The 19,436-nt window shown below is 28.9% G+C and overlaps 1 protein-coding gene across 6 annotated transcripts in view; it reads right to left on the bottom strand.

Annotated features, from left to right (window-relative positions):
* Positions 1-19,436, bottom strand: part of LOC105194335 (protein PRY1) — a 52,637-nt gene that overhangs the window by 7,328 nt on the left and 25,873 nt on the right. For 3 of the 6 annotated variants that reach the window (XM_039446574.1, XM_039446577.1, XM_039446586.1), the window contains 2 exons: positions 5,065-5,325; positions 2,710-2,844 (listed from right to left, as the gene is read on the bottom strand). In XM_039446574.1, the coding sequence (XP_039302508.1) occupies positions 2,710-2,844; positions 5,065-5,325 (396 nt within the window). Of the gene's footprint in view, positions 1-2,709; positions 2,845-5,064; positions 5,326-9,761; positions 9,955-19,436 lie in introns of those variants that run through there. The other 3 variants (XM_039446590.1, XM_011159208.3, XM_011159210.3) reach the window with 3 other exon arrangements.

Raw genomic sequence — 19,436 nt, 5'->3', positions numbered from 1 at the left:
ACGGATTAATATATCATAATTAACTTTTATTTTTTATATTATTTCTTTTTAGGTATAAATTATTTTAGTTATTACACAAAATATAATTAATATTTATAAGATTCTAAACACTGTCCTTTGTGTATCTCGATGGAATGGGAGCAAGCGGAAAAGCCGATGAAATTACGATGTGCCATAATCTTGATTGTAGAGATCACATAGACCATCATTATGGCATGTGCAATGAATCGAAGCGATCGAACGTGAGGGCATCTAACAAGCTCTGTAATTACAACGGTGTTTCTAATCTAGTTCTCTAAAATGTTTCTCGACAGGCTGAATACTGTTTACCCGTGCAAACAATTCACGACGAAGATATCCAATCATTATACGCTTATAATGCAAATCCATTATTGTCCCGTGCAAAATTGCACATTGATTAATGAATAGCAATTTTGCCGGACTGTGCGTTTAACTTCGCATTAATGTAGGATGCAAATAGATGCATCGCAAAAAATTGTGAATTATGTTGCACAATTTTATCAAGGATAAATCTCGAGTTAAAGATACAGTTAAAGGTACACTTCCAGAAGCCCGATGTTTTTCGACGAATTGAAAAGAGAACCCGTGTATTATTATATTTATATGAAGTAGGCATGTTCTGAGCAGGCAGCTCTAAGAATATTTAATGTACGGTTAACGGGTTTCAGATAATTCGCAATCTGACATCTGTTTATTGATGGACGAATACACGATCAGCTCACCACAAGTAGCTCAAGAACACGTTCAGAATAGAAATTGCTTAAAATATGAACTCTAAAAAAGTTTTAGGAAAGTCTCACGCACGCGAAAAGATTTAATTGAATAGCTGTGCGTACAAAGCGTAATAAGAGAATATCCGCGTTTATACATTATAAAATCTTATACATATATTACAAAAAGTTAACTAACGTTATAACTACATTACAACATTAACTAATATTTTTTATTTATGTGAATTAAAATTGAATGTAAAAAAACTAATTATAAAAAAACCGTTTTGATTCAATCAAGTAATAAACTTTATTAAAAAGTTTGAACAACGTCAGTATTCAGCCGATAGATGTTACATCAGAAAGCCAAGAGAGAGCTGAAAATTCCAGGTTCTTTACTGGACCCGTTAAAGGTCGCAGGAAACAACGCCTTCATCGTGTTCATCTACGTATGTCATCACATACGCCTTTACGAATACGACTCGTACTTCCTCTTTCCTACGAGCCTTCGCAACGCGTCCACGGCCGTTCCACGGCCACGGTCGCCGCAAAAGAAAGGTTGTCGTTTCCTTTGTTACGTCGTGCCCAGAGGAAGACTAAGTGTCCGAGATGCTAAGGGCCCGATCACAACACAATTCAGCATATCATAATTATAATAAAATATCAATGTAATATTTCTTGGAGTTTTAAATTGATTTTTATGTAATAAAGATTGTGCTATTGTAACTTTCGAGATTAAAATTTCTTATAAATAATTTTCGAAATATAAAAAAGGTAATATATTAACAAAAAAATTTTAATTAGACAAAAATTCTATTATGTATTTTGTTATATATTTACGCTTTTAAAATATAATTCATAAACAAATTTTTAACATTTAATCGTTTATAATTATAAAATTCTTATTTATCTTTTTCAAAAATAATAAAAGATTTATTTTAAATTATCGAAGATGATTCCAAAATAAAATCTGACATATTTAAAACATGAAATATTGTAATGCATATTTTTTCCATCTCATTTTTATATCTTATAGCGTATTGCGCCTTACTCACTCAAACGAGTTGCACCGAAAGTTTTTTTCGACCACGCCGCTTGCGTGGGCGGAATTGTATATACCGTCGAGCAACGATTCCTCTTCGACAAGGATTTAATACCGACAATGCGAACCTCGCGGCGATTAATCTTTTGCTTAAAAGATCCAAGTGAATTTTTTTTTTGCTAACTTGACAGCGCACACAAGCAGCGTTACATAAGCTCAATCATGTTTAAACAAAGCTATCAAAAATAATTTATAAATTTTCAAAGAAAAATATATTAACTTTTAAAAAGTTGTATTAATATAAATTAAAATTTTAACTATAAACTGAAGCAAATAATATATATTTTTAAAACGGTCTTGCGTAAGGTCTTATAATATTATACATAAATATACATGACATTTTTTTTATATTTTTAATTTGCCTTATGAAAAAAGTCTTAAGTAAAAAAGTATTTATTTAGGTTAATTGTTAATAATTGTTATTAAATATTATATCAAATTTACAATAAAAAGATTATAATTTCAAAAACAATTATTAGTAAATAAGCAAAATATCGAAATCACAATAAATTTAAAGAGAAACACGTATATACCTATGTATTTTACAACATCCAAGAGAATCTGATACTTTCAGTTTAACTTCAGCAACGGTATAAATCTCATTCCTGGCTAGCGAACGTTTTAGCCTGTTACGCTATCGTGAAAGCCGGTAATTTACAGTATTCTTACAGAATTGCCATCCTCTTGCGACTCGTTTGAATGTAAGCACGCGAACTTTCAGCTGTCGCTCTGCTTTCTATCTGCCACCTACGCTAAGTGAACTAGGACCACTTACCGATCCTAGTGAAGTTTCAGAAAACATCTAAGCAATAACACCGGCAAAGTGCTATCGGTGCCGTTTGCGACAAATCTGTCTCAAGTATTTCATGTGCTTACTCTCGCTTCACTGGAATCGGAATTTGGTTAAACTGCAAGTTTGTGCCGCATAGGCAATTATACCTGTCGGGCGACACTTGATCGACAAAGCCAACCGACTTCTTTTTCGTTCCGTGCACGTTGAGCGACGGCATGCTACAAGAGCAACGACTTATAGAAGGGAAATGTTAAATTGTATGCACTTCCCATGAGCAATGTTAGAAATAAGACATTTGAAAATTTAAAGAATAAAATTTTATAAATTTCTGAAATTTTTATGTTCAAACAATAAGAAGCAATGACAAAAGCTCGAGAATAAAACAATAGTAGACAAATATCTATCAAAATTATAAGTATTATAGGCATTATATTGTTGACTATTCTTTGAAATCTTAACACATTGGACATATTGTTGAAAATATAAGCATTTCAAAATTAAAAATATTTAACAAATTCAAGTTAATAAAAGTTTATCTATCTGTTCTATTTAACTTTTTTACATAATTATTAGAATCTATTTTTAAGTGTAACTAATAAAATATTAACAAATACAAAAGTAATATAATATTAAAAAATAAAAACAAAATTTTAATTCAATTCTTATTATATTAAAGAAAAAAATTAATAATTAATTGATCAAAGAATCAATAAATAATAACAATAGTGATTCCTCTCCAGCATTGTATAACAAGAATTGTAAAGATAAAGATTCTTAAACGCAAGATTTCTCCAGTGATGTACATTGCATTACGTAACATCCTTCATTCTATTGAAAACCAAAGTTGTCTCGATTCCCAACATTACTCACGAGAGAGTACTGAGAGAAATTAATTGCTCTGCTAGAACGCAGAAACCTGCTAAATGCCGTGCGACATTTCATAAAGTCTTCACACGTAGCCTTCAAGATTAACCGAAACGAAAGAACGAGTATCGCTCTTCCGCTTTTAGCATATGACGAGATAATTGAAAACTTGCGGTTTGCGGTTTCTCTCGAAATATATTTCCTTAGAATACAGAGGTAAAGTCGCGAGTTTATTTATTATCTGTTCTATATTGATATTGAATTTTTCTTGAAGGTCCCGAAAAAAGTTGTCATTCATCCTAAAATAAGTTTTAATATTAAAATTTTGAAATTTTTAAAAACCTGTTAACTGCAAATCAAATTTCTACAGATGGAATAAGAAAAAACAGCAGACTTGAAATACTCTGTACATTGTATATATCTATATATAATATCTAAGAGAAAGGGGCTTAAACGCAGGACAGCTGATTTTACGACAGGTAAAGTTTTGTCTACTTTGAACCATGTAATAAATTTCCGGTACACGTACGTGCAAGAAAGAAACGCACTTCCAATCACGTACAACAAAGAAACATTTCGCTAACACGAAAAAAAAAAAATAATATGACAGACTATAATATCAATTTAGTATAATCACTGCACCATGCATCTACTTTAATAATTTTTAAAATTGTTTCTGTTTAATAAAATTATAAATAAATTTTAGTTTAAAATTAAATAAGAAATAAAAATTTTAAGCTCATTAAATATTATAATATGCTTTAATTTTATATATATTATATGTTTATATTATAATTGCAATATAAATTGTAATATAAATTATAATTACATAATAGTTACAATGTGTTAAAAGTCATTTTATTAATTATATTAATATATTTTCACGTACAATGTAATTTAAAAAATATCAATTTTATTTAGAAATTTTATTATACAAATATACACTTGCTTGAATACACTACATAGCAATTTGTTTAATTCACTCTTCTATATTTTTATGTTTTTAATCAAAGAGATAAGCTATCATAACTGTATAATAACAAGGATATAACTACCATAGAGAAACTATTCATCATTGCCTACCTCACTACTTGCCGACGTATGTAATTTCAAACTTTGATTATTATAGAAGACACTTTAATTTTACTTGTTACGTATCTCAAGCATTACTTATTATGTCATGTAAACTGTATGGTAACTATATGGTAACAATCTGGAAAAATAATTTCGAAGCCTCGTCCTTGTTTTGAATAAGTACATTACCAATTTTTTATAATTTTTTATTAACATTAAAAAAAATGCAAATAAAAATGTTAGACAATATAAGTATATAAAAAGTAATATTCTTTAAAAATTAAAAACATTGTTTCAATAATACTAATATAAAGTAAAATATTATAAGATAATATTTCAAAGTCTTTGTAGATATGTAAAAGATCACTCGATATATTATTATAATTAAATTGAAGGCATTTTGTTAATCTATCCATCATCCATAAATAATTAATGTAATAATACTACTTTAGTATACCTGTATTACTTAAAGTTAATAATTAAAAAAAGAATCATCAAACCTGCTAGACTTTGGTGTAACAATGTCCCTCGTTTCGGAGGTATACTTCCTCTCGGCTCGGCCACCGTTAAATAATTCGACGGTTTCCCTGGTAACAGTTTCCAGAAGAGGTTCACCACCTCTTCTTCCTTTGCTGAATGTCCTTTGATCCGTTTTACGGACCATAACCACCCTCGACAAGGGTTGATTGAACTCATGCCCGTGCATGGTCGGAGGGATCATAGCCAACGACTGCGAAAGAGGACCTCCGATTCTCGGAGACCTGTAACATAAAGAAATATAATAATTAATGTCGCATCAATAAGCCATATATTTGAAAACATAAACGATAATTCAAGCATTGTTGAATATAATGATACATTCGCACAGTTATTATTCTTATTAATTAAAACTTTTTATGAAGAAAAATGTTCACCTTTAAATAATAAACATTTGTTATTAGGATTTAATTATTGCCTCTATTTTGTTATAATATATATTTATTTATTACACATATATAAATATATAATTTATGTATTCTTTAAATATTTAGTATAAATATATAAAGTACTCGTATATACATAATTGATAATAATTACAAACTGAAAAGAGGAAGAAAGACATAGGAAACCAATATACGTATAACGACAAAGAACAATTTACAAGTCGAAAAATATCGGAGAATCTATTGGTTATAAATTAATATACATATATGTATAAATTTGTTTATATTTATATTATAAGATAACTATCTAATATGGTCTAATATTCAATATGGCCTACTTGCTGTTTCTAAGTAATAACGCTGTGTAGTACAGACTGTGAACATGACTTGTTTGCAACATTTGACTGCTCAGTTTATGTATTCTGCTATTGACAGTAAAGTCAAAAGTAGAATTTTCGTGATTGTTTTTTTCATGATATAATATTTCGTGGGAAAGTTACTGCTTTCTGTAACTATCAAGTGACGGTTACTAATCTCCGCAACTCATATTATGGCTTTATATTTATACTTTACAACCTTCATTTAATTTATATTTTCGTCATAATTACGTTCTGTTTATAAAGAAAGGAAGAAAACTCTTTGCAAGGTAAAAGTAATATGGCTTTGATCAATAATGAATACACACACATACACATCGATTGTAATGTTTATTTGGTACTTTTATTACTCCAAATCAAACATTTTAATTCACATACTAAATTGCGATTCATAAACCATGGTTTTAAGATAAGTAAATTATTTACTTAATGGATTGTTAACAAAAGTTTTTTCGTGTACTCTTATATGTTAATATGTCAACAAACATGTCAATATATTAATGAACTTATAAACTTATAATAACATTGAATTATTTTATTATTCATCTTTCTAACATTTTTGTAAAAAAAGAAGAAGATATTTGGGCCATATCGAGTACATATGTACATATCTAATATGACCTATTTTTTCTAAAAGCACTTTCATTATACTAGCGTAAATATTTAAAATTGGCCAATATTTTAAATTAATGTTTAAAAATGTTTTTTTACTTTGAATTTGGCCATCATTTTTTAATTTTGGACTCAGCAAAAAAATAGAAAAAAATCGCAAAGCTAAGTATAGTTATCTTATATCTATAATCTGTCTTATAAATGATATATTATATATTAATATAAGTAAATATATATATATATTTATATTTTTTTTTTATAATGATGGATATAAAAATATATTAACCTATTGTGTGTAGACAGAAACAAGTTAATGCACAAAAATATTATAATATTTAATTATCTTCAAATATAGTTGCTTATATAAGATATTACGTAAGTATTCTTATTTTACTGCTAGAAATTGCCACAATTTTTGTTTTTATCTTTTTTTGTTACTGATACCTTATTTGTTATACTTTGTTTTCAGCATACAGTTGCATACTTTTGCAAAGTATACGTGCATCAACTGTAAAACAATATGCATTAAATAACTTGCTAAGCAGAAGGACCGATAAATCGTCATTATCCCGTTTCCTCTTTATGATCAACGATCATAACATATCATAAACCGGTTCTTAGTGATACACGCAATTAACGTCAATTGCTGGTGACTTTAATTATTAATCGCCTTCTCTTCGAACGCTTCTGCGCTTTCTTATGCGTGTATTTTATTTTCCTTGCTCACTGACACGTGTTACAAATGACACTTTTTATCCCAAGGCAATAGTAATATAAAAGGATTTCTATCATTTACAAAAAACTGATGACAATGCTATTATTCTTTCAGTAACAATAACATTTAAATCTTCTCTTTTTATGTAAAAATTGTTATATAATATAGTATGTCTGCGTTCTGTTATTTTTAACTCACGTTTTTCCAATATTTATGCAAATTACAAACAAAATAAAAATTTGTCTACATAAAAATTTTGATTAAGGTATAATTCAGAATCGTTAAAAATTAAAATATTTTATTAAAACAAATTTATTAAAACAAATTTATAAAAATAAAATATAAAACAATTATCTTAATATGACCGGAAAGTATGTCAACACATTTAAATAAGAACGACTATACCGGTCGAAGGCAGATTTTAGTGTTCAATAACTTTCTAAATGAATTTACAAACATTTACTATCAATCACCTTGGCCAAGGTGTAATATTTGTCGCAATTTTCTTTACAGTTTTCGGGATAAAAACAGATTGTAAACATGCTTGTAAGAATCAAAATTATTAAATTGATTAGCAATTTAATTTTCGTAATATTATATTTCTAGGTTCTTCTTACAAGCTATGTTTTAAGTACAGCAAATATGCGCAGTTTGAGGGATCTAGTAAATGTATGTAAATTAACCCAGAAAATTGAGCAGTAAGATCTGTTTTCGATCGATATAGCCGTTCTCGATATTAAAATTTATAACATTTATTTCAATTCAAAAATTTAGTTTATCATGAAATTTTACATACAAAACTGCATTTATTAAATTTAATGTTAAAAATTTAATAATTACAACAAAAGTAGTATTTAAAGAAAATCTAATTAAGATAAAACATTACAAAATTTACAAAGAAATATTTGTGGAAATATAATTTTACAAAATTTAATAAATACTTTTATTCCACATTAATGGAATATAAGCAATGTCATTGTTACAATTAGATTATCAACGCATTTTACAAGATTCTGATAAATTAATGATTCAAGTTATTATTGGTTGTAACTGGAACGGAATAACTAGAACAAAATTCCCTTTCGACGTAAATCGTCATTTGCATGCAAAACTTTAAATTAGTCGGACGATTAAGCTGCAGTATGCACGCTAAGAGTAAGCACAACGCCTAAGGAAGATCTCGCTCATTACAATTAAAGCATTCCCTCGTTAACCCATCATTAACCCTTCGTAATATTGCAAATAAATTTTCCTGATAATAGCATCGTTTTTTAATAATCATGCTATTTCATTTCTTTCTTTTTGGAAAATATCTAAATACGTCAATGTTCTTAAAAATATTATTTTGATATTTATTATTCCCTTTCAACTATGAAACTTTATATTTCAAAATTAATGTAAAATTAAATAATAATGCTATAAAACCACCTTCAATTAAACTTGCATTTCTCTACTGTTTTACTATCAAGAGCATTTTTGTTTCTTGTGCAGCAGGAAACTGTCCATTGCGTAGAATAAAAAAAAATCAAGGAGAAAAATACTTCTATAAAAGGAGTCATCTGCAAATTTTAACAAAATTTTGTAAAGAATTCGATAAAAAAGTTCATCAATACTATGCAAAAAGCGAAAGTATAGTCGACAATACAATTGACACTAAAAAAACTAAGTATACCATTTACATTATTATTGCGATAAAACTTGAAATGTGTATCTTAAAATAAAGATTAGCAATCTTTCTCTTTACTGCCGCTTGTTTGATATTAGTAATATAGATAACTGGTTTTTTAATCTGGTATTTATATCCTTGCTTTTTGTTAAAAGTATACCTCTACAACTTTCAATAAAGTTCCGTTTCGATTGGAGTAAAAGAGTAAAGACAACATTGGCTGTTCTAGAGCTAAAGAGAAAAAGACAAAACTAAACTATATCATCTAATTTTTTCATAAATTATTCAACCTCTCTGATATCATCAAAGAATAAAATGTCAATATTAAAAATAATATTTCGAAAACCAATTTTTATCCCAAATCTGTTTATAAAATATTCGAATTCATAGACCATCGTTTGGACCAAGCTTTTTCCTGCGAAGAAAGTTCATGACTTCCGATGAATAATACTGGTAGGTGAATTACGTTAATAAAAGCCCGGCGCGCACAATTAGACTTCTTGTTCGATGCACTTTCACGGCGATCACTCGCGCGGTCAATTCGGAGCGAGGCACTTTTCGCGGTTGCGAATCCGCGTACGAATTCATGTCTAACCGCTATAGAAGCAAAGGTTTTATTTCTCAAAACTTATGTTAACAGGTACAAGAATTACTCGTCATAATTCCTTGTTATTCTCCTTCCGTTCAGAAGTCAAATAATATATAATATACGTTTCCTCAAAAACTGTGTAATAAATACACGCATTTACCGTTTTATAAATGCCTATTTTATCTTTATTATGTAAATTGCAAAAAATATCACAGAATTATCTTGCTTTAAATTCCCATGAAAAAGAAAGGGAGAAGAAGAGGGAGAGACTATGATGACGACGACTTACGATGTAAGTTCAACGGTTCAACTTACAGAAATGTCGTTTTCAACCAAATCTCTGGTAAGACACCATAATGTTTTCCCGCGGCATCGGAGTTACAATTACACTCGGTGTAAACCGCACGACAGAACGAACAAAACTGGCACGCCGACCACAACAGCGAAACAGAGAGAGACGGTTCTTCTCCCGGAGAGGAAAGGTGGCCAATTAGCCGTTACTCGGCGCACATGCCTCAACCAACTATCCGACGCAGCTGCAGCGATACGGTGTATCGCGTCGCTGCACCGCGCTGCACTGCTCGCGCGCCTCGACGGAATCGCGTTCATAAGCGCGCACGACTCTCTCGGAAGTCTCCCTCTGCGGACTACGATCTCTGAGCTGCCGTTCATTCGGCTGTCTACTCATTGATGAAAATTATCGATAGCAATGTGTAAACAATTTTGTTTGACACGAAAGAAATTAAATGTTTTCATTAACCGTTACAAAAAAAAAATAAATAAGTAAATAAAACACTGTTTTCAAAAACAAGTTGTATCCATACAGCACATTCTAGTCATGTTGTGGCAACTTTGCAATGTTTCTTCAATGTCATTGAAATATTGCAATGTTTTTGCTTGCAATATTGTTGAAATGTTATATTGTATTTTGTATTATATAAAATGCCTATTACAGAACATTTTAGCAATGTTGCAGCAACGTTTCTACAATGTTGCTGCAATATTACTGAAATATTATATTGTATTCCGTATTACATAGAATGCTCATACATCACAGAACATTCTAACAATGTTGCGGCAACTTTGCAATGTTTCTGCAAAGTTGCCGCAAATGTCGTTGAAGTATTACTGTAATATTGCTGAAATATTGATTCAGTTAAAATGATAAGTATATATTTTATTCTGTACTACATGGAATACCCCTACAGCACAGAACATTCTAGAAATGTTGTGACAATTTTGCAATATTTCTGCAATTCGTTGAAGTTCAATATTGTTGAAATATATAGTATTCTGTGCTGTAAAAATATTTTATGAAGTTTATAAGAAGAAAACGTTTAACTTTTAACTGAACTCATTCTATGATATATGCATACAAGAACAATAGGCAATTTAATCTGCAAAATAAGACTTTGTAAATAAAATTTACATCCGTAATTTACGCTCTAAAAAATATAGAACATTATTTAGTTATGTGTGACGCAGATGTATGAAAAAGAAGAAAGGCCGCAAAATGGCACTAAAAAATGGCTCCGTGCATGATGCGTGTAAGTTTCTTCCGCTTTCGCGACAAAGCGTGCTACTGTGCACCTCGCAGAAAGCAGCAACATAATAATTCGAGAACGAAGACGTACGGCCAAGCGTGTACCGCTATTCCGGCTGACCGGAATCACTGCTCTGGAACAACACGGTATCGTCCTCTTGCTCGGTTCGAGAGTAGAAGCGCATTGATCTCAAGCGTGTAACACTATCGAATAATATAGTAATATAAAACTCGAAGTTTCATAATTACTACTAAATATTAATAAATAACTGCTGTTGTAAAGTATGATCTTACAAATGTAGTTATATACAATAATCAGATTAATTTTTAATCAAGTCTAAAATTTGTTTAATTTTAGACATAAAACGATATAAAATAGTAAAATAATTTCTCATATTATATATTGATGCAATAAATATTTGTTTATTAAGTTTATTTAATTTCAAAATTAGTAAACAAATTTATATTAATAACATTTATATAAATAATTATTTAATAAATATTATAATCACACATGTCGAAATAATTTGTGCACTTGCGTTACAACTTCTTCATAGCTTTCTATTGTTACAGTTTCTAATTGAGTCAATATTACATCATAATTAGAGATTGAAAGATATAAAAAAATTTTAAATAACAACTGTAAAGTTGAAAAGTTTTAATGTTAAAATAATTTATATAAGAATTGATGACATAAGTTTTGTGTAATTCACTCTGCTACAATTCTAACTCTGTTATAATTTTCTAATTATCTAAGAAAAATCAAAAATTAATTTTAAATATCAATTAAGTTGAAAAGTTTCAATACCTAATAAAATAATTAATGTAAAAATTTATGATATGTTTTACATACCTCACTTTATTATAATATTACCTCTAAATATATTTTATTATAATTCAAATTTAAAAGATTAAATTGGAAAAAAATATATGTTTTATTTATTGCTCGTTATTTTTAAATACTTTGTTGTGTATTAATTAATTTCTTAATACTGGTTCAAAACATTAAAATGTTTTTAAATACCTTTCACTTTCAAATTTAAAATTTTCTCCACCGTGATGTTATTTTATACCTTACGGTATTTTTAAACCTGGACATGACTTTCACGTGTAAAAATTGTAGCAGTGAAATAGACTGTATATTGTATTATTTCCCGTGACTCTCCTTATCTGAACGATTTATCAGCGAATTTAATTTATATCTACGGCACGTGCCGGTGTGCTGCCACGCTCGCATAGCAGGCGGAACACTCGAGCGTGCAGATTATCGGAGCGACCAACTAACAAGAGGACAACAGGAAGCCTTACGAAACGCGTAAAAAGGACGAGATATTTCCGGTCGAGAGGAGAGACTCTCTGCTCGCACGCTACTTTCATTTGTACCTGAAAAATGGCCATTTCTACGTCGAGGAAAAGCTATTACGCCGATCTAAATAACAGCCCCTGATCGATCCATCGCAATCATGTGATTGTCGTCCAGACTTATCTTTGTTATATCATCGCGACCTTCAATCAAACTGTTAATCTTCGATGTACACGTAATTCATTTTCTACCAACCTTCGGAATGTTCGACATTGTCTTCGAATATTTTATTACATAATAAAAAAGGCGTTTAGAGCTTTGTTAGCATCTACAATCTTTCATGAAAAAAGAAATTTATTTAGATGAAGAGAATCGTCTGAGATTATATCAAAAAATTATACTACATATAATACTGAAATATGTCTAGTGGACATGCCTATAGTACGCAGTAAAAAATAAAATGTCACAGAAAGTCCACTCTCAATTTTATGTTAATATAACTCAAAGGTTAAGTTAAAATAACTCTTATTTTAAATTATTTTAACGTAATAACTTAAAATAAGAGTTATATTAACTTTTGAGTTATTTTAACATAAAATTTAGAGTGATACTGTATAAGTACTTTGTAAGTTTAAATAAAACATGACTTTTCTACGTATCTTGATAAAAAGGAAATGTATTTTTTTATATTACAAGTAATGTTTTCCTAAAACTGTACAATAGATTGCTAAACAAACACTTGCGTGTCCTCGTTCGCATTCAAGGGTTGATAAAGTAAGCGTTGCATAATTCACCAGCAGTGCACACGAAACGGAATATCGGCGTTCGTTCAAGGTCGAGTCAGGTTGGTCGGCAACCACACACGGCACTGTAATCTGCATCACAATGTCGTTAGTGTTGTCTGTAGAAACGCGGAACACAAACGAAATTGTATAATAACCGGTTTATTTTAGTGCCAGCGGCGAGTGATAAAACGCGGTTACGTAAAACAACATCGCAAAATACAAGGAAAATCAGTTTGAACTCTTACAGCATGACTTTTATCACGCTGAAGCCACGCGTAAAAGCAGAGAAACAATTTACGAAGCCATGCCGCGATTTCGCAAATCATCCAACAAATCTACCTTAATTACTTGGAAAGTAGTTAGCTGTATCGATTTGGAAAAGTTTTTAACGGCGCCACGTAATTTTGACATTCATTATTACAGCTCGAAATTCGTATAATAGGTTATACCCGAAATTAGAGTCCTTTTCAATTACGGACTCTTGAACTCAAGTCAATTTCATGTCTATATATTTAACAAGAAAAATGTTTAAAAGAGAATATTTATTTCTTACTTTTAGCGTTTATATATTTAAAAACACATCAGATATTAAATATGTTGACAATTATCCTTTACATTATAAACCAATTTAGTTAATATTTGTTAAAATAAAATTTGTTTTAAAAATGTAACTGTAACATCAATTCGCGTCCTTACCAGTTAATTAATATGAAATAATGGAATAATTAAATTTTCCCTAATAAAAATACAATTAAAAAGAGTAATTATGCACAGAGAAAAACGTTCTTTATATTCAGTATTTCCATTCGTTTGTGGCTTATTTCACAAGCAATATAACTTCAATAAAACATTTTGTTAAATACGCGTTTTTTAATTTTGTACTGATATTTCAGTAAACCATAATATTTCGCAGAAAAAACACAATTTTTTGAAACAATATTTTTTAATAGCTTTTCCGCAAATGCTCCGCGAGACTACTACTCATTCCATTCACTATCGCTAGGTGGCTAGCGGGGCCATTAATAACTCGTAAACAAAGTTTAGTATGGATACAAGGTTGAGAGTTTCAACTACCCAATATCCACGGCTCAATTTTGTTCCTCTTCCCGGCCACAATAGTGAATATTACTATTTATAATTCGCTAATTTATTGATTTTTATTCAAAAATTTAAAAAAATTTTTTAATATATCAAACATAAATTATATGTAAAATAACAATAGTTTTATTATTAAAATAATAAATTTATTTGATAGAAAAAATTATAATTTAAGTAAAGTAATATTTTTACTAAAATAGTAAATTCTTTAAATAGAAAAAAAATTTAATTATTTCAGAAATATATTTAAAGTATTTGTAGATATGTAAGATAACTATAAATATGGTCTAGTATTCAATATGACTTACTGTTTCTGTACTATATATTACTATAATATAAATTAAAAGATTAGAGACAGAAAATCAATTATATCAATAAATATCAATTATATTTTAGGTTATAAGTTAATCTAATTAATATTGACGTATAATGTTATGTAATTGATATGTACATGTATATATTATTTTGTAAATTATTATATATAACAATGTGTTAGTATTCAATAAATAAAACAAAGATACATTTGTATATTCAAAGTAAAAATATAATAATTCAGAAAAAAAAATTCTATATACAAGAAAATATATTTTGTTCAGACTTATAATACATATTTTAACATATTGAACAATGAATTGCGTGCACAAAGATGACACGATCAACTGACAGTATCACAGTCAGTTTCCGGTGTGATCATTACAGATACGTAGTAATTCGATCCACGAGGTCACTATGGCTCGGAAGGTGGGACTCTGGCACTTTAAAAATCCGTTGATATTGTCGTTGTAACGCAACGAAAATGTTCATTCGAGACGTTATTACGCAACCGTCAATAGCGGCCTCGCGATGAAAGAAACAAAATAATTATCTTAGCTGCTCTCTACAGCGGAATTGCAATCCAAATTAATTTGTTATGAGTTGCTACCTTGGAAAGTTAATTAAACACTCTGCAAAAGTTAATTAAATTTTCAGCGTAAGGGCAAAGTAATTCCAAAGAGTTTAATTGAAATGCTGAGATATAGAAAAGTTTTGTTGATATATTGCTTGGATAGTGGCTATAACACTAGCTAGGTGCATAAAGCTCATTAGAATTACATTAAATCATTTTTGTTATTAGTATGCTTTCAATTATTTAGCCTTTATTCACAACAGTAACTTTCTGCGTAAATTTTTTCTTTCTCCATATAATTCACTACATGTAACATTGAAGTAATGTGCACGTCACGGAAATTTCCATCATTTCCGAAGTTAGTATGGTGTATAAATATACACCGTATGTTACTAATTTCGGAAGTAATGGAAATTAAGTTTTGAAAATAATATCCAACTTACCACATTCATTTAAATAGCATTGATTAACATTAAGCACGAATGATACTTTATAAATAAATATATTTCTTATAATTAAATCAGAAATTCTTTAAAAATAATATATTATCTAAAAAATAAGAAGTTCTAAATATGAATAAAAGTTTTAAGAAAAAGTAGATGTATCATAAACATTTCTCTTTGAGCAAATCTTCTCTCCTTTAAAAAGAAAAATAGTAATCAATGGACATAAATCTTCTTCAAAAGTTATAATTCCTTCGCAGTTACAACAAACATGCTCTGTTTTCAGAAATCAAAGACAACCTGTGCTCACAAACATTAGCATCATTTACAAGGATTTCGCATGACAGCAATTCTTCCTTGAACTATATAACAGAAAGAATCCAATTCAAAACGTTTGACTTACTTTTAACATTGACTAAAATTTAAATTTTGTATACAATCATCTTTCATGCGTACTACATGTATTATAAATCATCAGAAGATAGCGCTTCTAAAACTCTCTGATACGCAATTATTCTGAGACAAGACTTAAGAATAATCACGACAAGATAGAAGACATCGCTGCCGTGAGTGTTTTATAGTAGCATCTTTAGATAACGTTAGTGAAGCACTTAACACGAACTTGTGAATGCAAACGTTTTATGAGAGAGCTAGATTCTGCATGATCTCAAACCTCGGACAGCTTCGATTCTACATTGAAATTTCTCTTTGATCTGACAATGTAAGAGACTATACAAATAAGCTTCTGACTCAACCAGGACCGCACCATCAGTCAGACGTAATAGCCGATAATTAGTCAGTGGTTTGCGCAACAGCCATTGTGAACTAATATATTTCGACGAATGGTTTGGAAAAGTATTCTGCAAACTTCCGACACAGTCGAAAGACAGTTTGGGATATTGACATATATAAGAAGATAGAGCTAAGTTAATATTTTATTTTTATTCATCTTTAAAGTAAACAATAAAAAATCTAATTGAAAATTTTGAAAAAACTGATGCAAGTCTCAATATAATTATTTACAAGTGTTTGTAACATTTTGATGGTGCATTACAACGCACAATAATATAATATTAAAAAACGGTAAAAAAAAAGAATAAATTTATGTATCGTATATATAACATAACAGCACAAATTAAAAATGTTTATCATTTAATAAATAAATTCGTAAAATAAATTCATAACAAATATTTTGTTATGAACAATAAATCTTATTACATTAAAAATTTATATATTTAACATAATTTATTGGCATAAAAAATAAGGAATATTGTCAAAGTGTAATGTAATTTTCTTATTTATTATTAAAGTTTATTTTATTAATAGATATAAAAACAACACACTCTAAGTGCAAAACTTAAAGCAATAACATTAGTTAAACTATTTATAGTAATGAAGGAAGTGACATCCTTCATTACTAATGTTAAAAATTAAAATCACTAACAATAAAATTTGCTAAGTGACTTTGCTACAAATAAACTTCATCACGTCTAATATAATAAGGTGAATCACATGAGAAACAGAACTTAATATTTTTCTTCAATCAAAAATTTGTGCGAAAAAATATAAAACCTATTTAAATAATTGTATTTTTTACTAATACATTATTGGCATTTTATTTACATTTTACGTAAATTTAACATTTTTATTGCTTAAAAATTTATATATTTAATTTTAAACTTCTAAATGTAAAATTGTTCGAAGATAATACATGATTAAATTATATTTTAATGTTGTTGCAATATAAAAAGTTGAAACGGTTTCTGTTATAAGAAACGGTAATAAGTTTAATAACTGTAAAAAAATATGATTTGATGAGAAAGATTATATTTGTTATGTCATTCTTTGGAATAATATAAAGGTTGTACTGTTTCTGACTCACTGTACCCATATAACGTCATCAGCTGCAAGGACAGTCTAACGTCAATTAACACTTTATCATCTTAACATGTTATATGATCAAAGCACACCTGATCAAAGTAAGATAAGAATAGAGTAAGATAAGCCTTTGAATTTTGTCAGACTGTATGTTTGCAAACATATGTATTATTAAAAATTACATTTTAAATATTACACTTTGGAATAAATGGAAAAACTAAAATGCATTTTTTAACAAATTAAAATGAAGTAATTTCTTTACATATTAATTGTATAATGTAAAACATGATATATATGTTTGCAATTATAAGATTCTATTTGCTCAAGGTACAAGCGAAAGTTAGCATTTAATTTTCAAGTAAATTAATTTTCATAATAAAATGTCATTTAATTACTCTTGGAATTTAATGTAATCTTTGTAAATTGCATAATGTTCCCCTTCTAATATTCAAGAAGAAAAGAGCTAATCAAAACCTAATAGTCTATTCACTCAAGAAATTCACTCAACGAATAAATTACATTAGGATGTTAGAATTTTATTATTCATAAGCTAATTAATACAATTTATTTTTTTATTAAATTAATATCGCGGCAAAATATTATTATATATACCTATATATAAAATTGGAAAAATATAATTCTTTAAAGAGATAAACCATTTAAAAGTAAAATCTATTAAACTCCGTAAAAATCATTTAAAAATAAGTACGTAGTAGATTTTTATTTAATTTAATTTCTATTTTTCAAACACGCTAACATATGCGCAGCACTTTTCAAATAGATATTAATTAATTTTATTTTCTACAATTTTTATCAAAGTATTGTGTACACACGATACTAAGGAAAAAAATTACAATCAATATAAAAGCTATTCTTAAAACAAAATTCATATTCTTAATGATACTCTGATCCCTTATCGTGTTACATGGTACGTCCTTCTTCTGCTCTTTTACAACAGATGGGGATTTATCGACAACTTAGTTTACTTTAGCGATTGCTCCTTTTTCCGTACTATAATTCACAACAGACTTATCACGATAATGGAAAGGTGTGGTACATATTACTATGTCTTCAGCGGATAACATATCGTGCAAACGCACACATACTAAAGTTCGTTAGGAACTATGGCACCCTTATCTATTTCTAAACCATGTGTTTGCATATGACTATGAACGTCTTTTGCTTGCTCAGTATGTTTTTTCTCTGTGTAATAATAAAACTTTAAACGATTAAATTTTCCATCTATGTCCGTTCTTTTCGAAAGCTAGATGTCAGACATATCCATTAGTTTGAGTGTTTCTATCAGCGAATCGGAAGATTAACTCTCTGTTACAGGCAATAAGGGCAACGTGCCGGCGATGAGCCACGAACGATGATGCGAAACACGCAGCGTAATAGCAGCGAGTAAAAGACACGCAAGATGAATACACAAGACCGGTAAGCTTAAGTTTCCCATGCCACACCTTTTGCTATAGGAGCTATTTCGAAATCTGATGTAATAATGCTCAATGATAATAAAAATACACAATGTTCGATAAAATCATCGTCCATCCATTGATTTCTCAAGCTACATTAGATCTTTTCCGTAATAGTCTTTCCCATCAGCCTTCTTATAGCAAATAAGCTTTTGTCTTTCACTTCATCACCCATGCGGAATGAGAAAATAAATTTTAATTTAAAATATTATAAATCTCGATAAAACTACGATGTGCTGCAGCCTTAATTTTAATGGCAGATTCTTTAATAAATTAATTGCTCTCTTCTTAGAGAAAGTCTTAAAGAAGAACGCTTGCAATATTTTAATGTGTTCAGTAATACACCTTTTTTGGTACTTAATTAAATATTAGAATTGTGTCTAAAAATATAAATAACCGAGATTAGATTTTGTTACTTAAAACTTATTTTTAGAAATCATTTTAGTTGAATTTAGTTGGAAAACTATTAATAAAACAATTTAATATTGGCAAATTAATTTCAGATTGATGAAAAATCTATAATTAATTATAATTGGAGTTTCCTGGAGACTTCATATATATGGAGATAGAAATTGAAAG

Source organism: Solenopsis invicta, chromosome 1 (assembly GCF_016802725.1).
Source record: "Solenopsis invicta isolate M01_SB chromosome 1, UNIL_Sinv_3.0, whole genome shotgun sequence".
Classification (NCBI taxonomy): Eukaryota; Metazoa; Arthropoda; class Insecta; order Hymenoptera; family Formicidae; genus Solenopsis; species Solenopsis invicta.
Note: the sequence above shows the minus strand (reverse complement) of the source record. Positions and strands in the feature narration are given on the sequence as shown.